The following is a 12,732-nucleotide window of genomic DNA, read 5'->3' on the forward strand; positions in this document are numbered from 1 at the left end:
CATTTCCTTATGTCAACAACCCAACCGGATGAGAGAATCTTACTTTTATGATTCTTTTGTAGCTTACCTCCAACATTCCAAGCAAGATGTGGTAATAGATGATTCGGCATATTCTTTACTTTTGTAATGTATTTATATACTCTTTGGAGTACCAATAGTTCTATGGGTCGAACACCCGTTTCCAAGAGCATAACTTGGTAAGAGGTAGTGCATTTAACTCCTAATTGCCTCCTTAAAAACATCTTTTGAATTTTCTCAATCTCGTTCCATGCATTAAGAGAGATGGTGCCACCCCATACTTCTACTCCATAAAGCAATACTTGAGTTACCATGGCATTGAACAACATTAGTTTTACTTCCCATCCACAAGTATCACTTTGGTTGCATTGGTTCTCCAAAAGGTAATACGATTTCCAACCGGCTTGGAGTCTAGAATCAAAGCATGTACTCCATTTATTTGTGGGGGGTACATCAATACCAAGATATTTAAAGCTTTGAACAAATTGTATATGTTCACCTTTATATGTGAGCATAGGGTAATGATGAGGTTGGATGGTTTGCACTACCATCATTTTTGTTTTCTCCACATTCACTGCTAGTCATTATGGCAAAATTCTTCTAATACCCCAACTTAGTAAATGTTGCATACTATCAACATCATATGAGAAGAGTACCACATCATCTGCATATAGAAGCAATAAGATAACATGTTGCATCAAATTGGGTCCATTCAATCCTTCTTCTCTTGCAACCTTATTCACCACTTCTTCTAATTTATCAATACATAAGCCAAAGAGTGTGGGTGATAGTGGACATCCTTGCTTGACCCCCATGTTACTTAAGAAGTGCTTTAAGAATTCACTATCCATTTTTGGTTGGCATTTAACTTGTTCATATAGGCGTGCAACCGCAACTCGGTATGCTAATGGCATGTCAATGTATACCATTCTATTCCAAAGCTCACTTCGTGGTACGGTATCAAAAGCTTTCTTGAAATCAACAAAACAACAATAAAGTGTTTTTCCTTGTAGTCAACTCTCTTTCATGATTACTCTTAATGTGACCAAATGATCCACGGTGGACTGTTTTGGTCTAAATCTGGCTTGCCCAAGTGCTCTTTTGCTTGTACTCTCATCCCATGTGCTTATCTTTTGCTCCATAATAGTGCTATATAATTTAGCAATAGTTGAGCTCACCATGATTGTACGATAATTTGATACTTGATTCCTATCTCTGGCTTTAAATATTGGTTTAATCCAATTCATAAGCCAATCATTTGGAAATCCTTGTTTTATAGTTTGCTCTAAATTTGTCATTATCCAATGACGAGTGTGTGCCATTGTCCATTTTAAAAGCTCACTTGAGACGTAGGTTGAATCTACTACTTTCCCACTTGCCATCTTCTTTATTCCCTTATTGACATCATCAATATCGATACATGTAGTGCATGGAGTTTCAATTTTCTCAACCATAGGAGCCACACCTTCATGCATATATAACCTTTATACATAGTCTAGCATATCTTCATTTGTAAAGTGACCTTTCACATCTTCTTTCTTACCCTTGAGTTGTCCCCATGCTAATTTTGGTTTGAGGTTAAACAAGTTTTTCTTTTTCATCTCTTGCATTTGGAAATATCTTCTTTTCTTTCTCCTCAGTACTTTCTTTTATATGTGCCATGCAACAATCTTTTCATTCCCCCCTTCTATGAACTTAAACCATTTGAGATACATCTTACATTCATCGTCGAACCAAGAATTACATGGAAAACTACACGCCTTATGCCCACCCACATGTCTCTTAAAGCATTGATATCCAACCTTAAGGATTATATCCTTCAAATGTTGCCAATTTTCTTTAACAGCGTTGCTTAGAGAAAATTTTAACAAATGGTTCTCCACTTCCTTTGCATACATCTTAGCTTTTTCGTAGCAAGGTCGGATGATACATCTCTTTTCGTCTTTCACTCCATGACATCTAGTGGAATGTAGAATTGCAAGCTCTAAGTACAATGGCTTGTGGTCTGAGCCCGGAGATAGAGAACCAACTTTAAACACACTCACCAATGATAGATCACATGCCAACATTAATGCATAATCAACCACACTTCCTCCACCCGAGGATGGTAAACATGTGAGCACATTTGTCAATGGGAATGCCTTTATACCATTTAGGATAATCAAGTTTGTGCAATTTCGCATATGTATCAAAAGTTTTCCATAATCAGACATGACACAATCCTCTGAGTCACGCACTAGACAATGTTCTACTACATTTTTGTCAAATGTCTCCACATTTTGGAAATTTCCAACTCTTGCATTGAAGTCTCCCATAATTAAAACTTTACCAAGCATCTCAAATGAAAGTATATCATGGCATAATTCTGTAAAAGGATCATCACAATCTAACCCAAACCTACTATAGTAGTTTGAGTCTTTGTGAGGAATGTAACATGCAAATATATACAACTTCTCTTTCCCCAAAGTCACCTCTATCCATATGTATCTCTTATAGTCATCATATTTGCATACTTTGATAGAATTATCTAAACTCTCATGGTAGATACATGATATCCCGGCACACCCAATATTCCCTTTGGAGTGAGGCCATATCGATTTTATGAGGTAACCGTCTATTTTAGGTATACGTTTTGCCTCATGCTCCCATGCTTAAGCCAAAAATATAATATCCATACCTTGAGCTACATCATTGAGTCCTAAACCCTTATTCCATGGATATCCTCTACAATTCCAAAACATTACTTTCAATCGTGAAGCACTTATGGTCCCATAGGCCATTGCTTGCTATGCATTTTGATTTGCTTTCTGAGATGCATATGCTTGCCTTCTACATTCATGCTCTTGTGGAGTTCTATCCTCCGTTACAAAAAAACTTGTCCCTTTTAAGTACACCTTACTACTATCTAGAATCATTGCCCTTCTACGTTCATCGAGGATTGTACAAACAATAGCTCATGATGTCTTTCCCTCTAGTTGCTTTTTGCCAACCCTATGTGCGGCATATACAATACATCTCGCATAGCAAAGTGATCTTCAAAGAATTTTGTAATATTTTGTCCAAGAGATAATGCATTCTCTATTTCATTCTCTTGCATACCTCTAATGACAATATTATGCTTTCTTCTTTCGATTTCATATTGCTCCTTTGCATCTAACACATCCATGGTATTAGAATGTCTTTGCGTGATTTTTGGTGTTTCTTTCGAGAGAACATCTTTCCACCTTGGCATGATCACATCTTCCTTCCCTTCAATTGTAGATTTTATTTCGGCATTTGCCTTCACTAAAATCTCTTTTTCTGCTTCAAGACTCAATATTTTTCTTTCTATTTCAAGCATCCTATTATCTTGCATTTGAATAGTCGTGTTCTTCATTGCATGTAGTTCTTCACGCAAAGCTTTAATCTCTAACTTTTGCATTTCTAGTGTACGTTGAAGAGTTCATTCCCTCTCCTTGCAAACATAAATTTCGCTTTGCATATGCATCACTATCTCTTGCAATGAGATATACATAGTTGCGATCTTTTCCATTGACAAAGAATGCATTTGATTGTTTGGGCTTTCAATCACATGATCATTGGCTTTTATTCCTCTTGGCATATTTACTATTAATAAAATGATAGAAGAAGTAGAATGTACCTTTCAATCGATTTAGGGTTTCAAAATCTATCTTGAGTTTGAGAGAGAGAGTTTTTTACCACATAATAGCAACGAACCTTCTGTGGAAGGAGTCTGAGACAATATAACTTCTATTGATTTAGTTCCATATGTCGAAATTGGCCTCCTTGTGAATGATATAAATAGATCTATTCTATTCTATTTTATTCTATTCAATAGCCTCTCTTTTTCTTTGGTAAAAGCACACAATTATATTAATTGTATATAAAATCCACTTAGTTACAACACTTCTTAGTCTCCTCTACCTATCATATGCCTATGTAGGGAGAGGGACGTTTTGTAATGCTATTAAAAAACCGGAATATGAATTTGAGGAAATGATCCCGACATGTTCTAACATCCAAAATTTCCACATGAGAATACCTTTAAGCTTCTTTATATAGGCTTTCACCCCATGTCTATTATCAAACATAAAAGCATTACCATATTCCAATTGTGTTGTAGACCCCAATAATGAAAAAATTGGAACAATATCTCCATCTCATCATTTGAACCATTTTGAACATATTGAGAAAAAACCCATTGTTGAGTTCTACACGCTATAGGACATTTAATGAACCTATGTGTACTATCCTCCAATGGAACGGTGCAAAGGACCCTAGTCCTCGTCTCTTTAAGGCAAAACCTAATGGGAGCCCACCAATCATGACTCTCCATATGAAATGGTAGATGGGAATGCCAACTACCTTGTAATAGTTTCCACCACCTTGCATTTGACTTACATACATTCAATAGACTCTCTCTCTCTCTCTCTCTCTCTCTCTCTCTCTCTCACACACACACACACAAACACAAAGTCACATCTCCATCGGAACATTCATTGGTAAAGTTCTTGAAGATCGAGAGCCACTACTTATTTTCAAATGTACTACTTCTTCTACTACTACTACTACTACTACTTGAGGAAATTGAGGAAATGTAGCATTTATGAATCCTTGGTAACTAATGGGAAAGTAGCTTCATTTTGGAGCAAAAAGAAATGTTAACATTTATGAAAATTGTGGGTCTCATTGGTCATAATTTTAACCTCTAAAGACAAATAAAATCTATCTCTCTTCTCTGTCTCTGTCTCTGTCTCTGTCTCTCTCTCTCTCTCTTTTACGTGCTGGTAACTCGGTGGCTTCTCTCTCTCTCTCTCTCTCTCTCTCTCTCTCACAGAGTATGTATATTATGGCCATTATCCACATTGAAGGAGCAGAAACGGGCCACGTTTGTATTTGCTCAGGAGCCTATTGTAATTAATGGCTGCCCCTTCTGCAGAGAGCAATCCCTCCTCTGATGTTTCTCCTCCTCCTCCTCCTCCTCCTCCACAAAACCCTACCTTCCCTATACAGTATACTCAACTTTTTATCAATGGTCAGTTTGTGGATTCAGTTTCAGGTAACAAATTTATGCCACCATCCCCTCCCATCTCTCTCTCTGTATGTTTGTGTGTAACATATGAATGTGTATGCATTTACTAAAAAGTATGAATTTACGTATTTTTTGTGTATGTATGTGTAGAAGTATGTTAGCATTAGAAAAGTATGCATTCATGTTCGTGTTCTCTGTCTGTGTATGCTTATGTATGTGTGTGTGAAAGAGAGAGTAGTTTGCTCAATCTCCTTGGCCTAAACATAATTTGGATTCATTACTTCCTTTTCCCCTTGTTTTTATGACTAAGATGATTTACCTCTTAACACTAAACATCCTGTGGATTGAGTTCACCTTGTTTTCCCTTGGTTTCCTTTCACATTCTTTGCTTGTAGTAGCTTATTTTTGTGTACTTTATCATTGATGACTAAAGTGAATTTTTTCCCTCTTTCCGGTAGTTCCTCATTTGTTCTTAGTTACTTTGTCAAGATGGGTTGTATGATTGTTAAAAATTATGGATGATGATAAAAAGCAGAATTTTGATGAGAAGTTAGTAATCAATATGCTAATCAATCAGCATTAAAACACATAATCCATAATCTAAATTTTGTTCTTTCAAATTTCAACACCATAGTCTTAATCTAGATTATATGAAACTCCAATATATTTGAATTTACTATTATGGAAATCCCTAGCTGTAAGAGTTTCTATGATTGGGAATGACTCACCGAAAGGAAACAGTCATATAGTGTGAAAAGTTGTCCATAGAAACTTTAGGTTCTTTAAATAGTAATAAATAAAGTAATAAATAAACATATATATACATACATATATAGGTTCTTTTTATATAGCTTGAGACCTTGTCTATCTATATTAAGGGATTTGATCCCTTTAATCTAGGGCAACATTCGTTGAATTATGGCACATCTAATTCTTGCTGCCATTTGAGGATTTTATGTATATTAACCTACATGATGTCATCCTTTGATTTCCTGCATCAAGATGGGCACTAATTGTATGATTGTGATGGATCATCTTGCGCCGTTTCTTCAAATTGCTCATTAAGATGAGTGTCGCAGTTGAATAATATTGAGATAACTGATCGCAAGATCCTCATTTTTTTCCATCAATCTCTCTTGCACAGGAAAGACATTTGAGACACGTGATCCGCGTTCTGGTGATGTGATTGCAAACATTGCCGAAGCTGACAAAGAGGATGTCGATATTGCTGTGAAAGCCGCCAGAAAGGCTTTTGATGAAGGGCCATGGCCTCGCATGTCTGGATACGTATGAGTACTACTATTAAATTGTACTCATACCTTGCTAAGCATCTTATATAGTTGAGGTTCTTTCTAAGTTTTGATCTCTAGCTGTTTATTATACATGCTTTCATCATGGAGTGTTTGCATTTCGTTTTAAAATGGATCAGGCCAGAGGAAAGATTCTTCAAAAGTTTGCCGACCTTATGGAACAAAATGAGGACGAGTTGGCCTATCTAGAAACAATAGACAATGGGAAACCCCTGTTTATGTCCAAGTATGTGGATGTTCAGTTCTCTGTCCAGCACCTTCGGATCACAGCAGGTATGAATGGTAGAAGACATTTTAAGAGGGAATTGTCATAATGGTTATTTATGCATGAATGGGATATGTTGGTGATTGTAAGCTGATTTTTGAGTCGCTTCATATTTTTGATAATTATTGAAAGCTATTATTATGGAACATATGGAAATGTTGTTGATATGCATGTTTTTGCAGAACACATGGGGGTTTTGTTGATGTTTATGCTGATTCTGAGTTTTTTAAGATATTGATAACTATATAAAGAGAATCTTTTCTATATGTATGCTGATTTTGAATGGCAGTAACATATTGGTAACGGTTTGGAAAAGCTTTGTTTGCTGAACATATGGGAGTATCATGGATATGTGTATGCTGAACATATGGGAGTATCTTATTTTTTGCAACTATATTTCAGGCTGGGCAGATAAGATCAGTGGGAGCACATTCAAGCTTAATGGGCCTTTCCATGGTATCTCTCTCTATGAGCCAATTGGTGTAACTGGGGCCATCATTCCATGGAACTTTCCAATGATTATGTTTATGGTTAAGGCTGCTCCTGCTCTTGCTGCTGGTAACACACTCATCATCAAACCAGCTGAGCAGACACCCTTTACAGCCCTCTACTTGGCAGCTCTTGCCAAGAAGGTTTGTGTCTGTTTCACACTACATTTTCCAGTTTTTAAATGGTGTTGGGTACAAAAAAAGGTGTCCTCATTCACAGAAGGCGGTGCTCACTAATATATTTACATTAAGGAAAGAATATCTGATAAGGCATGTATACCTTCAATTCTACACTCCAATGATTTTTATGTATTTCTCATCATCTCCTCTTATTTCATCATGCTTGGAAACTTGACTGACTGGTAACAATCGGCAACAGTTCAGTTTGGTTCGAACCACGAAAGCATAGCTTAACAGTAAAAACGGTTTGGTTTGTTAGGTTTAGGTTCAAGTTTTTTTTTAATGGTTTCGGTTTGGGGATTGAACGGTTCGGTTTGGTTTTAACAGTTTGAAACTGCGGTTTAACGTTTTGATGGTTTTTTTTTTTAAATTAATTAATTAATTAATTTTTTAAACAAACTTTTCATTTTTAAGCCTAGTTCTCACATTTTAGGAAAAATCTTTAAAATTTTTGAAAATTAAAAATTTGAAATAATTAACAATTTTAAAAATTAAAAATTTAAAGTTTGACCTAAGTTGAAAACCGAAACCGAACCATGAAACCACAGTTTAATGGTTTGGATTTTTACCTAACGGTTTTGGTTTAACAGTTTCGTGGTTCGGTTCAGTTCACGTTTCAAAAATTTTAAACAGTTCAGTTTGGACATTCTTGAACCAAACCATTGCCGATTGTTACTGACTGGTGAAAAAGTTTCTCACCTAATCACTGCATTTTAATGTAGATAATAAGTTAATAATCTCGAATATACTGTTTGCACAGAATCATTCTACAGTTTGTATCTAATGAATTTTGAACCTTCTCTCTTGTGGTTATCATTGTTCGATTCATAGTGCATCATTCCTCCTCTTTCAAACATTCATATCAAGTATCCATAGCAAGCAAACAATAATATGTCTAGACTCAACATGTTGCATGCTCACTCAACTTTGACTGTAGAACCTTTTTCTTCTGCGTATCTTTTTTCCTTCATTGTGCCATTTTATGATTTGTGTATCCTTTGTAACTGTATCTTATGTATTGTTTGTAGGCTGGGGTGCCAGATGGCGTCTTAAATGTTCTACCTGGCTTCGGGGAGACCGCAGGAGCTGCGATTTCAGGCCATATGGACATAGACAAGGTAACAAACAAACAATACCATATGGTCAAATAGCTAATCTGTTTTAGAAACCCGCCCTTTTCTATCTTTGTAGGTTGCCTTTACTGGGTCCACAGAGGTGGGTAGGCTCATTATGGAAGCAGCTGCTAAGAGTAACTTGAAACCGGTCACCCTAGAGCTCGGAGGTAAATCACCCTTGATCATCTGTGAAGATGCTGATCTGGATGTTGCGGTCGACATTGCCAGCTTTGGAATCTTCTTCAATATGGCAAGAACTCCACTATTATTTATTCTACATCCATCTGAAGAGTCTGGGGGTTTTGTACACAGTGTGTATATTATAAACATTAATATGGTGTAGGACTTATAATTCTTGAGAAATGTTGTTTGGAAGTTAAAACCCAGCTTTGCCAATAGGATTGGTATTGGGACAAGCAATAACATCTGATTTGCTGGCATCAACTGTAGCATGATTTTGTCTTTAACAAAAACAAATTGATGGGGAAAAATGGAAGGCCTCAGGAAAACAAATGAAATTTGAATAAAATTAAATGAAGTCTAAAGATAGAAGATAAAATATGAAGGAAAAGAATGAAATGAAAATGGAGGGAAAAGGAACTTTTAAATATGAATAAAGAAAAGGAAAAGAGAAATTTGAAGAAAGAAAATGAAAATTGACGGCAGAAATAAAAAATTGGAATCCAAAGATAGAGCATGTAATTTGTTGTTATCATTTTCCTCAACCGTTAAGAGCACAAATCAGTGGGAAATGAAGATGGTCGTTATGTGGACAGGGGCAATGTTGTGCCGCAGGAAGCAGGGTATTTGTACAAGAGAATGTCTATGAGGCTTTTTGCAAAAAGGCTGTGGAAAAGGCAAAGAGTTGCGTGGTTGGCGATCCATTCAAATCTGGAGTGGAGCATGGACCAATTGTAAGTGTGTATTTTTTGAATTCTTTTTATGTTGGAACATAAACAAAAGAAATAAATAAAGAACATTCATTATCAATCATTTTAATAGATGCGCGTAAACTTCGATATCAGAGTTCTTTCAATCACTTCAAAAATGAATATAGCCTTTAAGTTTCTATCTATCACTTGGAACCCAAGAAAAAGAAAGACTATAATCAGGTGGCACTTGAAAAGAGAATACAGTTTGTGAAGTATCTAGCAACCACTTAGACAAAAAATGCTACCAATCACTTAGGATTTTACAAAGATATAATGAATAGAACTGCTTGAAAAGTGGCTATAAGCAATGTCACATGAGATTCAGTTCTGATGCTTGAAAAGTGGATATAACCTAATGATGCCTCTTCTTATGACTTTTCTTCTAAACTTTATTATTACCAAAGAATCTCAATCTTGTTTGTTTATGGAACTTCACCACCTCATGACATTGCTATATTGTTTGAAACTTCTTTTATCCTTATTCTTTCCCTTGGGTGAAAATATTGTTTGAAAATTATTTTGTTGGAATCAGACTCTTACTAATTTAATCAATAGATTAACATCTCTTGTATATATTTAGAGAGAGAGAGAAATTAAAATCTCTTGAGTTCTAGCAAGAAAAGTCCCTTGCATCATTGGTTTTTGCATTCCATGATCTTGTGTTGCAGGCCAAATTCTTGTTTGAAGAGGCAGTGGTATCCCTTATTTCATAAAAAAATACCACAATGGAAAACATAGTGATCTGCTGATTCCACTCCCAATGTCACATTCTTCATCTGATTCCACTCCCCATGTTAATATAATCTCTTTGTGACATCAACCTCTGTGAGCGATTTAAAAACCATTTAATGGGAAAAGAAAGATGTTCGTGCCTTTTTGCTAAAATACTGTTTGTCGGGTGCTAGGTGGATGAAACGCAATTCAACAAAGTATTGAGTTATATTGAGAGTGGCAAAGCCGAGGGTGCTAAATTATTGACTGGGGGAAACAGAATTGGGGACAAAGGCTATTACATAGAACCAACCATCTTTGGAGATGTCAAAGTACAATAAAATAAGCTTTCTTCTGGAACATCCCATGTTCTTCTCTTTCTAATTTGTTAATTTTGTTTTGTTATTTTTACTTATTCCTTGTGTCCCTTTCTTTTCTGGTCTAAAAAGAGTGTATTTTGAACTGATTTGATCCTTGTAGGATGACATGAAGATCTGCCAGGATGAAATTTTTGGGCCAGTTATGTCTGTTCTAAAGTATAAGTAAGAGAACTTCCATGTAATTTCTTATGATGTCTTTTTGTTTTAATGCATTGAAACTTGGATGATCATTTCCACTGCATTTTAGTTATCTGGTTTTTTAGGACCTTTGATGCAATGAGATTTGTTGATGCATATTCATTTCTTGGCATTTTTTACAACCTTTTGATGGTGGCATAGGATCGAGCATATGATTTTCTTGGTTTATATTTTATTATGGCATTCAATGATATGAATATTATCCATTCTTTTCTTGGATTTTCTCTTATTAGGACCTTCGATGATGATATTACCCATGCATTTTCTTGGCGTTTCTTACAATGACCATTTGATGATGAGCTTGCATTATTTTGCACATATGTTTATCTTGGCATTGTCTAAGAGTCTTTTGATGATTGAGATGATATGTGCATGTATGCTTTTTCTTGGGGGCTTTTGCTAGCACTTTGGATGAGGCAATAAAGAGGTCCAACGACACCACATATGGACTAGCCGCAGGGATCGTGACGAAGAACATTGACACTGCGAATAGGCTGTCAAGGTCGATTAAGGCTGGGACAGTGTGGATCAATTGTTACCACGTCTATGATGTTGCACTGCCTTTCGGTGGATATCGAATGAGTGGGTTCGGCAGAGAGCATGGTATTCATGCCATTCTTAACTATATGCAACCCAAGGCTGTAATCACTCCTCTCCATGATTCCCCTTGGCTGTAACTACTTGTGCAAAACTTAGTATAGTTTCATTCCATTGTTTTGCATAGCACCTTTCTTTTATTAACCGATCTTATTGAATCCTAGGGAAGAAAATCAGTGTTCCTTGTTTTTTTTGTGCTCTTATGTATGTCCGATATATTTATGTATATTCTATGAATGTTGATTCACATCACTTTTGAATTTAACTAGGGATTTTACACCATTTCAAATTTAGTGCCTTCAAAATTGGGATTTATAGGTGGTGATTTTATTTAATTTTCTAGTCCATGGAATGATTTTCCTCACATTGAGTGCAACATTTTGTATCCAAAAATTGGGAATCATTTATGTTCTTTTATTGAGTGTTTGGTGTAATGTTTCCAAATATAAGAGGTTCAACAACATTGTATTAGGAATTTTGTTGCATGTATTTTATCCTCCAATTTTTTAGATACCCACTCACTAAGTTTGACGTGAGAGATTTCCACCCTATTAGATATCTAAGGTGACAAGTTACAACTAATCATACAATGATGTCCTATCCTTCTTGACCACCTTAACCCTAACACATATTGTTTTGTATACATAAAATGAGGACAAATGTGTGATATTACTCTCAACCTTGAAGCATTTGAAAACATTTTTTATATATGTTTTGTCTTACTAATATTTTCATGATTAAGTGTCAAAAACACGACATAGGCATCTATGAGAGCTTGAACAATACATGGTTTCTCTAATGGTAACCTCAATCCAAGCAATTTTTGCTCCACAACCATATTGTGTAATTTGACAAGAATAAGATGTGTCCCAATATTGAGTAGTAGGGGACTAACTAGGCATCCATGTCTAATTGATTTGCAAATAGAAATAGGTTGGGTTACTCCTCCAATAAACACCATATGTGAAACAAAATTCACCCCTAATGTGTATATCAACTTAGATGTATGATCACCAAAACTATATGAGACATTAATTAATTTATAAACAACAAATCCAATTTATCATATGCCTGTCAAGATCCACTTGTAAAACACTAATTCTTATTTAGTTTCTTTTGCATAACCAATTGTCATTTGAACATTCAAAATGTTATGTAAAATATCTCTTCTTGATAAGAACTTATATTTAGGATTATGAATTATAGAAGGCAAAAATGTAATCCATTGGCCATCACTAAATCTTGTACATTACCCCCATAATGGAAATAGGTCTCCATTGAACAAAGCAAACTAGAGAAGGGACCTTTAGCCAAAGCTTATCAAACCAATCTTCCAAGGATGAGGCATTTCCCCTTATTGTAAAAGGCTCCTTTACCTTAATAAAGAGTTCATTTGTTAATACATCCTACCGAGGACTCTTATCATTAGCAAGATGTGACATGACCATAGTTCCTAATATTCGCGTACGTCCAATTTACTGGACGTACGCGAACGTTTGCAAACGT

At 35.7% G+C, this 12,732-nt stretch overlaps 1 protein-coding gene across 1 annotated transcript; it reads left to right on the forward strand.

Annotated features, from left to right (window-relative positions):
* The first annotated feature begins 4,868 nt into the window (after positions 1–4,868).
* On the forward strand, positions 4,869–11,478 carry LOC147848646 (aldehyde dehydrogenase family 2 member C4-like). Its single transcript, XM_087338260.1, has 10 exons — positions 4,869–5,077; positions 6,195–6,337; positions 6,480–6,633; positions 7,028–7,257; positions 8,322–8,411; positions 8,485–8,658; positions 9,185–9,322; positions 10,246–10,383; positions 10,532–10,593; positions 11,033–11,478. The coding sequence occupies exons 1-10, from the start codon at positions 4,939–4,941 to the stop codon at positions 11,304–11,306; spliced, it is 1,542 nt and encodes a 513-aa protein (XP_087194386.1). The 5' UTR covers positions 4,869–4,938; the 3' UTR covers positions 11,307–11,478.
* The last annotated feature ends 1,254 nt before the right edge of the window (positions 11,479–12,732 follow it).

The sequence above is a fragment of the Azolla caroliniana genome, unplaced genomic scaffold (genome assembly GCF_043228905.1).
Source record: "Azolla caroliniana isolate FFs.n. ecotype wild unplaced genomic scaffold, voAzoCaro1.0.p SCAF_278, whole genome shotgun sequence".
In the NCBI taxonomy this organism is placed as follows: Eukaryota; Viridiplantae; Streptophyta; class Polypodiopsida; order Salviniales; family Salviniaceae; genus Azolla; species Azolla caroliniana.

What these genes read in the sequence shown, in the direction of transcription:
- LOC147848646 (XM_087338260.1), top strand. Translation starts at nt 4,939, where the DNA reads ATGGCTGCCCCTTCTGCAGAGAGCAATCCCTCCTCTGATGTTTCTCCT. An exon ending in GTTTGTGGATTCAGTTTCAG is followed by an intron (nt 5,078 to 6,194) that starts GTAACAAATTTA and finishes TCTCTTGCACAG; the next exon opens with GAAAGACATTTGAGACACGT. An exon ending in GAGTGGAGCATGGACCAATT is followed by an intron (nt 9,323 to 10,245) that starts GTAAGTGTGTAT and finishes GTCGGGTGCTAG; the next exon opens with GTGGATGAAACGCAATTCAA.